Here is an 11,768-nt window from a genome sequence, read left to right on the forward strand (position 1 = left end):
CCTCCCAAATCCTAATCCAAATTGCACCCAAGAAAGTCACTGAAAACAGACGTGTTTTAAGCTTTACTTCCAGCTCCGATAGTACAGGAGGGGAAAAGGCAGCCTCTCCCTTCAGGAATCCGCAGGCCTTATCTTTTATCTACTGCTCGAGCCTAGAGAGAAGCTACAACCAAGCTCACATATTCAGTTACTCAGGCCACGGGCCCTACCTGACTTCAGTTCGAAAAGATGCTTCATCCCATCTGGTGGTTTCATTTATTTGACTGAAGAGCCCTTCACAAATCCGAGGTATTAAGCCAGAATCGCCCTGCAGTAAAAGAGGAATGTCACAGCTGTCACTTGAAATAAAAGCAACTGATGGCTGAATCTGCAATTTGCCAGAGTGGATTCAGACTCAAGGGGCCTGCATGTCAACCCCAGGCCTACCACTGCAGGCCCCTGACACACCATCTACCCCCTCGGGACTGCTTCCCATCCTCTGAAATGAAAGGATGAAGCTTTCTAGCTTCTACATGCTGGGTCTAGGGTAATGTACAGCTATCAGCTGTTAATCAGTTGAATCCTGGCTTGAAAACAGATCTATTCCTTAACTTTTAAACAAGATGGTCTACAGCTGTAGAATAAATGTGGAAAAGCTCATAAGGTCAAATGACCAAAGAAGGTGAAATATATGCTGGGCAGAAAAGAAAAATACCTATGAAATCTTCGTAAGCACTCAAAGTAGCTGATAAGTCTTAAAATTTAGGTGACAGGACCACATTAAAACATGTAGTGTATCCCTCCTTTGATGCACTAATCCCTACACTGGCCTTCCTAGACAGATTTTAATAACATCATATTACTTATACAATGCGGGCATCTTCAGGAATATTCATGTTTCAGCCAGCATTAACAAGCGACAAACCTCAGAACGATGCTAAAGATGAGGCCAAGTATTCTCGACAGGAAACCAAAACTTCAGAGCTTCAGTGTTTCCCTCCAAAGACCCTCTCTACCTTCACCCAACATTCCCCCAACCCCAGCAAAAAAATAAAAGAATTAGTGGGGCGCCTGCATGGCTCAGTCGGTTGATCATCCGACTTCAGCTCAGGTCACTATCTCACGGTTTGTGGGTTCGTGAGTTCGAGCCCCACATCAGGCTCTGTGCTGACTGCTCAGAGCCTGAGGCCTGCTTCGGATTCTGTATCTCCCTCTCTCTCTGCCCCTCCCCTGCCCATGCTCTGTCTCTCTCTCTCTCAAAAATAAATAAACATTAAAAAGAAAAATTTAAAAAAAAAAAAGAAAAGAACTATCTTTACAGCTTTAAGAGATTTTTTTCCCTTATACCATTAAGTTGGTACCAATTCTTATCAAGGAAAACTGGGCTTTTCACCATATTTTTTGCTCGTCCTTTAAAAAACAAAATAAAAAGGAAGACCCAAACAGTACTCAACCGAAAGGTCAGAGTAAAACAGGTGTAATTTAGGAGTACTTTATGAATGTTTAACTTAGGCAAAATAGCTACTAACAAATCAACATGTAAATTTCATTTTTTTTACAGAAGGTTTTTTCTTTTCTTTTTCTTTTTTTTTTTTTTTTTTTTTTTTTTTTGTAAAGGCACAGTGGGAAACTCAGAAGGGAGAAGTAATGATAAAAGGAAATGTGAAACTCCTGACCCTAACTGTTTACTCTCCTATTTATTCTTCCGTTCTGTTCAGCATTGAGGATTCACAAGATAGCATCCATCTACTTCCGTAAAGGAGAAGGCTGAATTTAAGAAGCCAGGTCACAGGCACTCAAATACTTTCATCTGGAAAGACCCACCCTCCTTTAGGAATGCACTGCCACTACCTTCCATGAGCCACCAAACTTGCAGCACTAAAGACACCACGTGTCTGCCAGCAGGAAGCCCTGTGACCCCCTGCTCGCACCTCCACATCTAGAACTGGCCACAGGTCTGACAGGCAGTGAAGAGAGTTTTTACTGGGACATAAGTAGAACACACAAACACTACCTAGATCTGGAGAAAACACAGAACGAGATAAAGTTCCTGCAATAATGTATAGCTTTTACTTTTCCATATTTTGGGGTAAGTATAACTTTAATGTCTGTTAGTTTATACAGCATAACTACTAAACTCTACATACTCCGTAATTACATAGACTCCATACAAACTACATAATTCTCTTTTGATGTATATGCTGGAGTTATGTAGTACCTTCTCACCAGAGAGTTAGATTTTCTTTTTTTTTTTTTACATTTTTCTTGGGGAAAATATGTTTTGAATAATTTTAAAAAGAACAGAGTTCAGTAATTTTATTCAAACTGTTGTGTTGGCAGAAAAGAAGAATAAATTACTTGTGGGCCCAGCATACTTTTTTGATAAGATTATAAAGCCTTTAAAAACGGAAAATGAACTGAGACTTGCATCCATTATTCATGCTTATAAACTTAAAACTATTTCTAATTTAAAATCTCTCAAAGGAAATTTAGTCCAACTTATTACTGAGTTTTATCTTATTGCTAAAGAATGATCAGAACATGAAAAGCAAGTTAGTACAGACCAAGTAGATAAAAGAGATAATTCTATCAGTCCAAAGAGAGATAATAAGAAATTTTCTTTCCACAGTGTAAAACAACGTACAGAATTTCCCATCATAGTGTATGACTTTCCCGATCCAGTTTGCCCATATGCAAAGACACAAGCATTATAACCTTCAAATGCAGACTTCACGACATCTGTGCCGAGGGTGTTGAAAACCTGAAAGCAGGAAAAAAAAAAACACAAAAGACACAATTACCATAGATTTTAGTAAGAACCCCTTTAATGTTGACAAATATTCTTGAATGCTACTTTCGTCTTGCAAGTATTACACCACATAAATAAAATCATCGCACAACTATTAACAACAGAGTATGTATGTACCTCAGTTTTTAATCAAAAGGAAACTTTTTAAGGAAGAAAAAAGCAACCCCATCCTTTTTCCTACTTAACAAAAAATTCCTGAATGTAAACAAGGCAAAATGACAGTCATGTCTAAGAAGCAAAGATGCTTTTAAAGCATGATGATTTACCATTTCAGAATTAAATAAACTTACAAAGTTATGCATTCTATCAGAGCTTCCAGAAGCTAAATATTCAAAACCTAAAAATCACTGCAGCCAGAAGTTATTGCCCAAAGCATGCCAAATCAATACTGTCATTTGAAGAGTCCGGCTATTCATCAAAATAAGTCTCAGAAGGCTGAGTGATGGGTGGGTGTGAATGAGGCTGGGAAGGCCGGGCTCCCCGGAGTTAGAGTCCAGATGCTTTCTCCTATTTGAATATTGGCCTCGGATGGAGAAGGCAGGGACAGGAACTGTGTGGGGTCTGGGGTTGTGCCTACACTGGCCTGAGACCGTGTCTGATGCACCACTCAGCTGCAGTGGGACACTCTGGGAAATGAAACAGGATGAAGGACAAATACTTCGCCCAGACAACTGATGTCAGTGAGGCCAATCGACATGTGTGGCCATCCTGAGTACACCCAGTTGGGAAGGGGACCAACCAAAGCTGTCCAAACCCCACAAACCTTCACGTTGCCCCTTTCCCCTGTCAGAGAGGAAGCATGATCGGGTTCTTAGAGCCAGGAAAAAGTGAGGCACTGTTTTGTGGAGTCACCACAGTCCAAGGTGGGAGCCTCATTAACCCCTCAGGCATGTTTAGTCCGTGTGAGTGACGCTGAATCAGCTGAACTTGAGACCCATCATCTCCCCTTCAGGGTTCTAAGCCCTGCAGCCAGAACACCCATCCTTAGACAAGGCTGATAAACACTAGGCCCCTCAACCTCAGCTCCACATAAACTATCCCTGCTACTAACACAGCTTATCATCCAAGGACAAAATATAAACACAGTCAACTGGACTTTAGCTTTCTTCAGGTACCATCTTGCCGCCATCTTGCTTGGACTTTTTTTCCTCAGTTTCTCGGTCAAAGATTTCCAAACTATCATTTCAATCGAGTCACTTCCAAAATGACCAGTCTCATTCATACTGTTAATTTGTATCCATTTCAGCTCTAAGAGTGGATATTTTCTAGTCCTATTCTCAAATTCTGATGACTTATTCAACTCTCAATGGTAATAGCAGGTCACAAGGAGTTCACATATTGGTCCTCATAAAATGCTACAGGGTGAGTAAGCATCACTTAGATCCATTTCTCAGGGGGAGAAGTGAGATGAGTGAACATACACAGTGAGTGGCAGAGATGGGATTTGCACCTGGGTATTTCTGACCCCAAAGCCTGTGCTAAACCCTTCAGTGTCCTCCTCCCACACCCTCAACATCAAGCATGAGGCCCCAGTCCTCCCTGAAAGGACCTCCTCCCACAAACCATGAAGAGGCAGAAGCCAGGAATCCCAGGGAGGCTCAGGGCTCCAGACTACCTGTCTAAAATCAGTTTTCACCATGGTATATGGAACATGAGGAAAAACTCTAAATATTTCTTCAATTCTCTTTGATTAAGCAAAAAATAAAAATCATACGTCATTTTTACCCTATCATGGGGTGCCACTGGATAGGAAGTACAGCCTTCCATAAAGTTCTCAAAGAATAAAAAAAGGATCTTCTGTAATACCTTTGTCTGAGGCTAAAACAAACTCATTGAAAATATATTTAAACCAAACCCCAACGTTTTCAAAATAAAATTCTTTCCCAGGATTAAAAATCCCACCCACCAGGCTGCCTATGTGGCTCAGTCGGTTAAGTATCAGATTTTGGCTACGTCATGATCTCACATTTGGTGAGTTCAAACCTTGCATAGGGCTCTCTGAGGTCAGCGTGGAGCCTGCTTTGGATCTTCTGTCTCCCTCCCTCTCTGCCCCTCCCCTGCTCACACTCTCCTGCACTCTCTCTGTCTCAGAAATAAACATTAAAAAGAAATGTTTATAAAAAAATCCCACACACCATTTTACTATTACCTATTTCTCCACAAAGCCAACTCAGCTAGATTTCTCCAACAGATCTGGGGGCCTGGAACAGGAGGAGGAGGGTCCTGGTGCTGGTGAACATGACTGCAAAACAGGCCTAGAATATGCAGGTCTGGATGCACCGAGACCCAGGTCAGACTCAATCTCAGCTTCAAGTAACCCACCCAAAGTTGTCCCAGGACCCAGAGAAGCAGCGGGACACTGTCCACATCTTTGGGGTTCTTGGCAAGGAAAACAGGCTACCCCAGTGCAGCTCCCAGGAAGGACCTGTTTAGCATCAATATCAAACCAAAGTGGAGAGGGAGTGGCTGCATTGTGAGACCGAGCTCTCCTCTCCTCGACTGGCACTGGCGACCGACATCAAAACCCGGCTGAGATCCTCACCTGGCCAGGTGACCCAAATAGCTGCATATCTGAGCACAGATTTTCAAGTGGATTTCCAGAGCGATCCAAGGCATCCCAGGGCCTCAACTGAGGGGAACTGCCCACAAGAGGGCACTGTTAAAACAAAAGACTCACCCATTCAGCTTGTCAACTGGGAGATCTTAGGTTTCAAGTTTCTCCAGGGTTGATTCAAGGAGATCAAAGCCTCCCTTTGGAGTTTTGAAGAACCATTAAGAAAATCAGACCTTATTTAATGGTCTTTAATTTATGTGAATACAGACTTAAATTGTCCAGTGATTTTTTTTTTTCCAAATCTAAAATTAATTTGTAAGGAAGAAATATTACTGGTCATCTTACTTGCTATTTAACAGTAAGGGAAACTTAGGTTGAACTCTAGTAATAGGCATGATGTATTTCCTCAAGATGCCCCTCTATCCAGATGAGAAGGATAAAAAGGAGGAGGAAGAGAAGACCAACATCATGCTAAGCTTGCATCTTCCCCTGTTTATGCAGGGGTACAACCTGACAGCTCAAATCCTGGGCCAGAGATGACAGCATGAAAACTTTAATCAGTAATCAAAATTGAAGCTATTTTTAACATTAGGGGTGAGGGAAGATTACCCTTCTCTTTAATAGAGTTTTAAAAAATAGGTATTTTCCTGTATCTATGCTGATTTTATTAACATGTGCTTCTGCTAGAAAGTAGTACTGTATTTACTAATACATCACCACGCTTTTTTAGTTTTGTAATTTAGTGGAACAATCTCAGGTTATTTATATAGTCGAAAAACGCAAAACACCTGAGAAGAGACGCTACCCATCACTCGAAGCATGGAAATTATCCCTATCAGAAGCTTTGCACAAACTAAAACTATTCTTAAACTCTGAGCATTTATTTTTAACTTCCAAAAGAGCTAAACTTGTTACTCTTTCCCTGATCTTGACTCTTGTAGAACCAGGAAATGTCATCTGTTCCCATAAATTAACCACCATCTGTAAACGACTTCTGTCAGTCAGCAAATGTTTACCGAGCATCTCCAGTGTGCCAGGTCCTGCTGTCACACACTGCTCTGCTCCTCCCCCCATAAACTTTCCCTCAGCACAGCCCTCTGTCCCCAAAAGGCCTCAAATTCAGGTTAAATAAGGAGGAAAATCCAACCGTTTGCTGTGTAAGTTAGACATGGAAACCTTCCTGGCTCTTCATCCATCATCTCTTGAGGACATTCTGAAGACTGTGGAATGAATTGGCTTTACCCTGAACAAATTCCCTCACACCAGCCACTTCATTTTTATTCCTGCATTAAAGCCCAAATCTGGATTCCAATACCTATAACATTCTATTCCTCACCAGACTCCTAGCTGCCAATGTTGATCAATCCAGTTACCTCAACAGCAAAGTTATCTGCGCTGCTGTGAAACAGAAAACCACAGGCCCAAAATGGAGTCACTTATGCTAGGCCAAGTCACCAAACTGAGGTTCAATACCTAACCTAACTGCAGTTTCAACCTCCCCCAGATATGCAGTCTCAACTGGTCGGTCAGGAATTTTCTGATCAGCACCAATGAGGTCATCTCCCACATGGGCCCTCTCCATCCCCCAGAGGAAGATGAGGTGATCTACCTAAACAACACCCTCTACTCTTCTGCCTAAGGGAAGATGACCTTGCCTGATACAATCTTTTCTTGTGCTACTTGTCCCACCCTGTTCCTGCCTATAAAATCCTTCCATCTTGTACAGCTCTTCAAACCTCCTTTCTACTTGCTGAATGGGATGCTGCAGGATTCATGAATCAATGAATAAAGCCAATTTGATTTTCAAATTTACTCGGTTGAATTTTGTTCTTTAACACTCCTCACTCATTTATTTATCAATAAGGCTGCCCTATTCATCTATCATTTAGAACAAACCAACCTTATGCCCTGAAGACCTTCCAGTGGCATCTCCCCTGCCCTACACATCAGCCCCAGGATCTCATCTCGGCTACTATTAAGTCCATTAGGTGTATGGACTTGAGCACATTATTTAAGCTCAGAGTCTCTTCGACAAAGAAAAATGGAGCTAAAGTGAAATCTGGCCTTCTGAGAATGAAGTGAGACAAGTACATGAGTGCGAAGCAGAGTTTCAGACACCAACACAAACTCAAGCAACATTAGTTCCTGGCCCCTCTTTCATCCCAGGCAGCTAATCGTTCTTTATGGCTCTCAATCTTATTGCTGTCATCCTTTCAATTTTTGCCCTGATGCTGAATCCACACATTCTGGATACAAACACTCCAATCTTCTCCTTTGAATAATTTCTCTAAGTTGTCTATCTTAACTCCAACATTTACATTGCCTCTGTAAGCCGACCTCTTCCACAAACTTAACCAATGCTTAAGTTAACCAATGTGCTTAACCAATGCTAAGTTCTCCAATGTCGAGGTGTGCAAATCTGCTAAAAAATGCAGTTTGGCTCAGTGGGTCTGGAATTGGTACAGATTTTGCATTTTTAACATGCTCTAGGCAATGCAGTGGTTCTGGAACATGGACACACCAAGTTGCAAGCAACTAGACAATAATACCACTTTAAGATGCCACCGCAAGGATTATAACCCAGGGTAGGCAAGACAGGAATTCTTATCTTAGTTGTAACACATGCAGTCCTAAAGCAATATATTTGAAGAAGCTGTTAAGAAGCCAGGAAGAAGCCCATATTCCTCCCCTGTACCGATGCTTCCCCATAGCTCTGCTCTGTTTAAACACCCAACTGGTCCCACCCAGGGAAATCCCCTTAGTCTGCTCACATGCAGCATCAATATGCAATGGTCTCCTGGGAGGATCTCCGAGTCTGTTCTTCTATGCCATGTCACATCCACATTTTAGACCATGAAACCCTATAGCACCGGTTTCTTGGACAAATTACAGCTACATTCTAGATTCTAGAAAAATTCTGAACAAAATGCCCATTCCTTCTAGAACCCTTCTTTCGAGAACCCTAAAATGGTCCACAGGAAGTGGGGCTTTGGTCTGAAATCTAACTTCCAGAGCCCTGCATCACAGCAGGACTCAGAGCTGAGCGGCTTATTTGCTGGGCTTAGCAATATACAAACGGCGCTCCCCAAATGCTTTATTTACACAGCTCCTTCAAAACGGTAGTCCTTTCCAAGTTTGGGGGTGGGAGGGTGGGGGGAAGTTATGATCACCATGCTTAGAAGTGAAAAACAAAATCAATTTTTTGGGGACTGAATTCTTCTCAGGCTTAATGGTGCTATGTAACAAAGCTAAGTTAGCAGAGGTAGATTTTACATAAATTATATTGAGAAAAAATCAGCAAGATGTTTTATAGAGTTTCAGGATGGGCATTTTTTTCCTCAATATGGAAATAAATCAAAATAAAGATTATGAAAATATCATACCATCTCTTGTGAGACATAATCTGGACTTTTCGTATCAGCAGAATAAAAAGAGAAGTCATAGGTGAAGGTCTTCGTCCGTTCTCTTCCTGAGTCCCCGGTCCCTCCTTCTGGTATCTAGACAGGATTGTGATAATAATGTAAAGAGCACTGCTAGCTAAATGATCTATCCAATTCAAGAAAAAGAAAAATCCATTAAAAATGTATAATGATCACTTGACTAAAAAAGCATTTAATTCCTCCTGAACACCCTCCTAAATACATAGGGAGAGAGAGAGGGTAGGAGGGGGTAAGGTTGGAAGGAAGGGAGGGGAGGGGAAGGATGAGGTTGGGGGGAGAGAGAGAGAGAGATCCTAAATTCCTCCCAGCAATCCAGGCTATGATATGACCCAAGGCTTCTTTCCTGGACTTCTTATTATGATTATCTTATATGAAGCCAACACTCTGGCCAGACTCTTATTTCTTTCCTGGCTTCAATTCTTTTTACTGTTCCCTCCAACCAAAACCAACAGAGTCAGGGTCTACAGAACCATTCACATAGGGGTGCCATTCACATAGATGGTGATATGACTAGAGCCCCCTAGAGTTGTGCAGCTTTGTGGCCCCACTGTAAACTCCAGGTGGGATGCTTCCTCTCCCATGAAGCTTCCCTTGGGCACTACAACCAGAAGTAATTGCTCCCACCTCCGAGAGGCTAGATTCTCCCAGGACATATTCTGAGTTTACTGCAGATATTTGCATGTATCTTGTCTACCTTGCTATATACTTAAATTGAGCCAAAAACCATGTTTAAAAATCATCATAAGCCACCAATGCTTTACACAGTTCCCTGGACACCTGCTGAAAAAATTTAATGAGCATCATATTTTCCAATATAATTCAGACTCTATAAATACACAATTTCTACGGTTCTTATTAAAATGTTAAAAATCTGGACATCTGTTTTTGTTAAATCGGACAAGGAAATGTTTGTAAAACTCAAAAGGCACCAGAACAATCAAGGAAAATTGATTCCATAATGCACAAAGAAGAGAAGCATCCAAAGCCAAGGGTCTCTTTGCTCTGTTCCAGTAAATATAATTTTTTAAAGATTAAACTTGTACCAAAGCATGGTGAGCAGACAGATACATGAAGCAAAGCAAAGCAAAGGTAACTAACAGGAGGTGATGGTCAAGTGATGACAGGCAGAAATACAAGTAGATGTGGGAGGTCAAAGGAGGGCAAGCCAGGTGGGGCCAGACAGAGCTAGAAGGTACCAGGATTGTGCTCAGAGGAGAAAGAAAGACATTCCACTGGAGAATGCCTGGGGCAAAGGGACACGGAGCCTCAAAGAAAGCCTATCAAATTATCTAGAGCATGACCCAATTGGAAGAGAGGAGCATTCCCCAGCTTCTATCACTGGAGATCAAGTAGACTACTTTAAGATTCCAAAGTATCTAGTCCCTTGAGCCACAAATTAACAGAAATCCAACTAGAGATTGATCTGCACTTGGCCATGGAGCAGCAGGCCTCCGAAACCCCAACCTGTAAGTTAATGACAAATTTGGGAGGACAAAGGGGCAGAGTCCACCAAGCACATGATTTACTATTATTAATTTTACACTCATATCTCCTACCAAGTGAAAAGTATTCACAATTCTTAACAAATTCACTGACCAAAGGGAAAAATAGGATATTGTAAGTGCAAAAGGAAGAAATATGCCATCCTAGAAAATTCTGGGTTTTTCCAACTTTTTCAAAACTTTTTTTTTTTAATTTTTTTTTTTTTAACATTTATTTATTTTTGAGACAGAGAGAGACAGAGCATGAATGGGGGAGGGTCAGAGAGAGGGAGACACAGAATCTGAAACAGGCTCCAGGCTCTGAGCTTTCAGCACAGAGCCTGACGCGGGGCTCGAACCCACGGACCGTGAGATCATGACCTGAGCCGAAGTCGGCCGCTTAACCGACTGAGCCACCCAGGCGCCCCATCAAAACTCTTCTAATTTTTTTTTAATGTTTATTTATTTTTGAGAGACAGAGACAGAGTGTGAGCAGGGGTGGGGCAGAGAAAGGGAGACACAGAGTCCAAAGCAGACTCCAGGCTCTGAGCTGTCAGCACAGAGCCCAATGCGGGGCTCAAACCCATGCACCGTGAGATCATGACCTGAGCTGAAGTCGGGACGCTTAACCAACTGAGCCACCCAGATGCGCCTCGACTGTCTTTTACAGAAAAAAAAAAAAAAAATCCATGTTTTTAAATCTTTCGTTCCCTGAATTTTTAATAATAATGTAAGTTCCCCTTGCCAAGTTTAAAAACATGATTATTTTCATTAAGAATGTAAAGAGGGGCACCTGGGTGGATCAGTTGGTCATATCCAACTCTTGGTTTTGGCTCAGGTCATGATCTCACGGTTTGTGAGTTCGAGCCCCATGGCAGGCTCCACGCTGACAGTGCAGAGCCTGCTTGGGATTGTCTCTCTCTCTCCCTCTCTCTCTGCACCTCCCCTGCTCATGCTCTCTCTCTCAAAATAAATAAATAAACTGAAAAAAAAAAAAGAATGGAAACAAATCTAGGGCCAACAGTTACTTAATGATTCACAAAATGCAGCTAGATGCCAGGCTAAGAATCTAGCACAGGATACAGGATAACATTGTGTAGTCAGGGCTAAATCTGTGAGTTTGCACACCAAGGCTACAGCTTGAAGGTTTTGAGATCAAATAAAACTAGGGGGCAGGAGAAGAGATAAAACATAGCCCTTCACTTCATGACTGAGCCCTAGACAAGTACAAGTTGACGTGGCTAGCTGAACTGAGAAGGAGGGGTAAGGAAATGGCAGATGTGTTTTATTTACCCAGAAATCATTTTGACAATAAAACAAACATGGAGGCTCGTGGAGTGTGGCCAGGTTGCTACTTGCCTTTAAGTTTGTGATTGTTGTTTTGCTTTTCTCCATTTGAATAATGAATTTGGCTTCCAAGTCCTTTTCCCTGCAACACAAATTCAGTACTAGTTAGGAGAGAAAAGATTGTTTTTAAAACATTTGTTTTATTTACTTTTTACATA

The 11,768-nt window shown here is 41.8% G+C and overlaps 1 protein-coding gene across 6 annotated transcripts in view; it reads right to left on the reverse strand.

The window, feature by feature from the left end:
- The window catches only part of KIF16B (kinesin family member 16B), a 299,460-nt gene that overhangs the window by 248,125 nt on the left and 39,567 nt on the right, over window positions 1-11,768 (reverse strand). For 5 of the 6 annotated variants that reach the window (XM_049650080.1, XM_049650081.1, XM_049650086.1 and 2 more), the window contains exons 2-5: window positions 11,623-11,692; window positions 8,726-8,839; window positions 2,624-2,740; window positions 210-307 (exon numbers count right to left, since the gene is read on the reverse strand). In XM_049650080.1, coding sequence (XP_049506037.1) covers window positions 210-307; window positions 2,624-2,740; window positions 8,726-8,839; window positions 11,623-11,692 — 399 coding nt within the window. Of the gene's footprint in view, window positions 1-209; window positions 308-2,623; window positions 2,741-8,113; window positions 8,353-8,725; window positions 8,840-11,622; window positions 11,693-11,768 lie in introns of those variants that run through there. The other variant, XM_049650084.1, reaches the window with a different exon arrangement.

The sequence above is a fragment of the Panthera uncia genome (assembly GCF_023721935.1).
Source record: "Panthera uncia isolate 11264 chromosome A3 unlocalized genomic scaffold, Puncia_PCG_1.0 HiC_scaffold_11, whole genome shotgun sequence".
Taxonomy (NCBI): domain Eukaryota; kingdom Metazoa; phylum Chordata; class Mammalia; order Carnivora; family Felidae; genus Panthera; species Panthera uncia.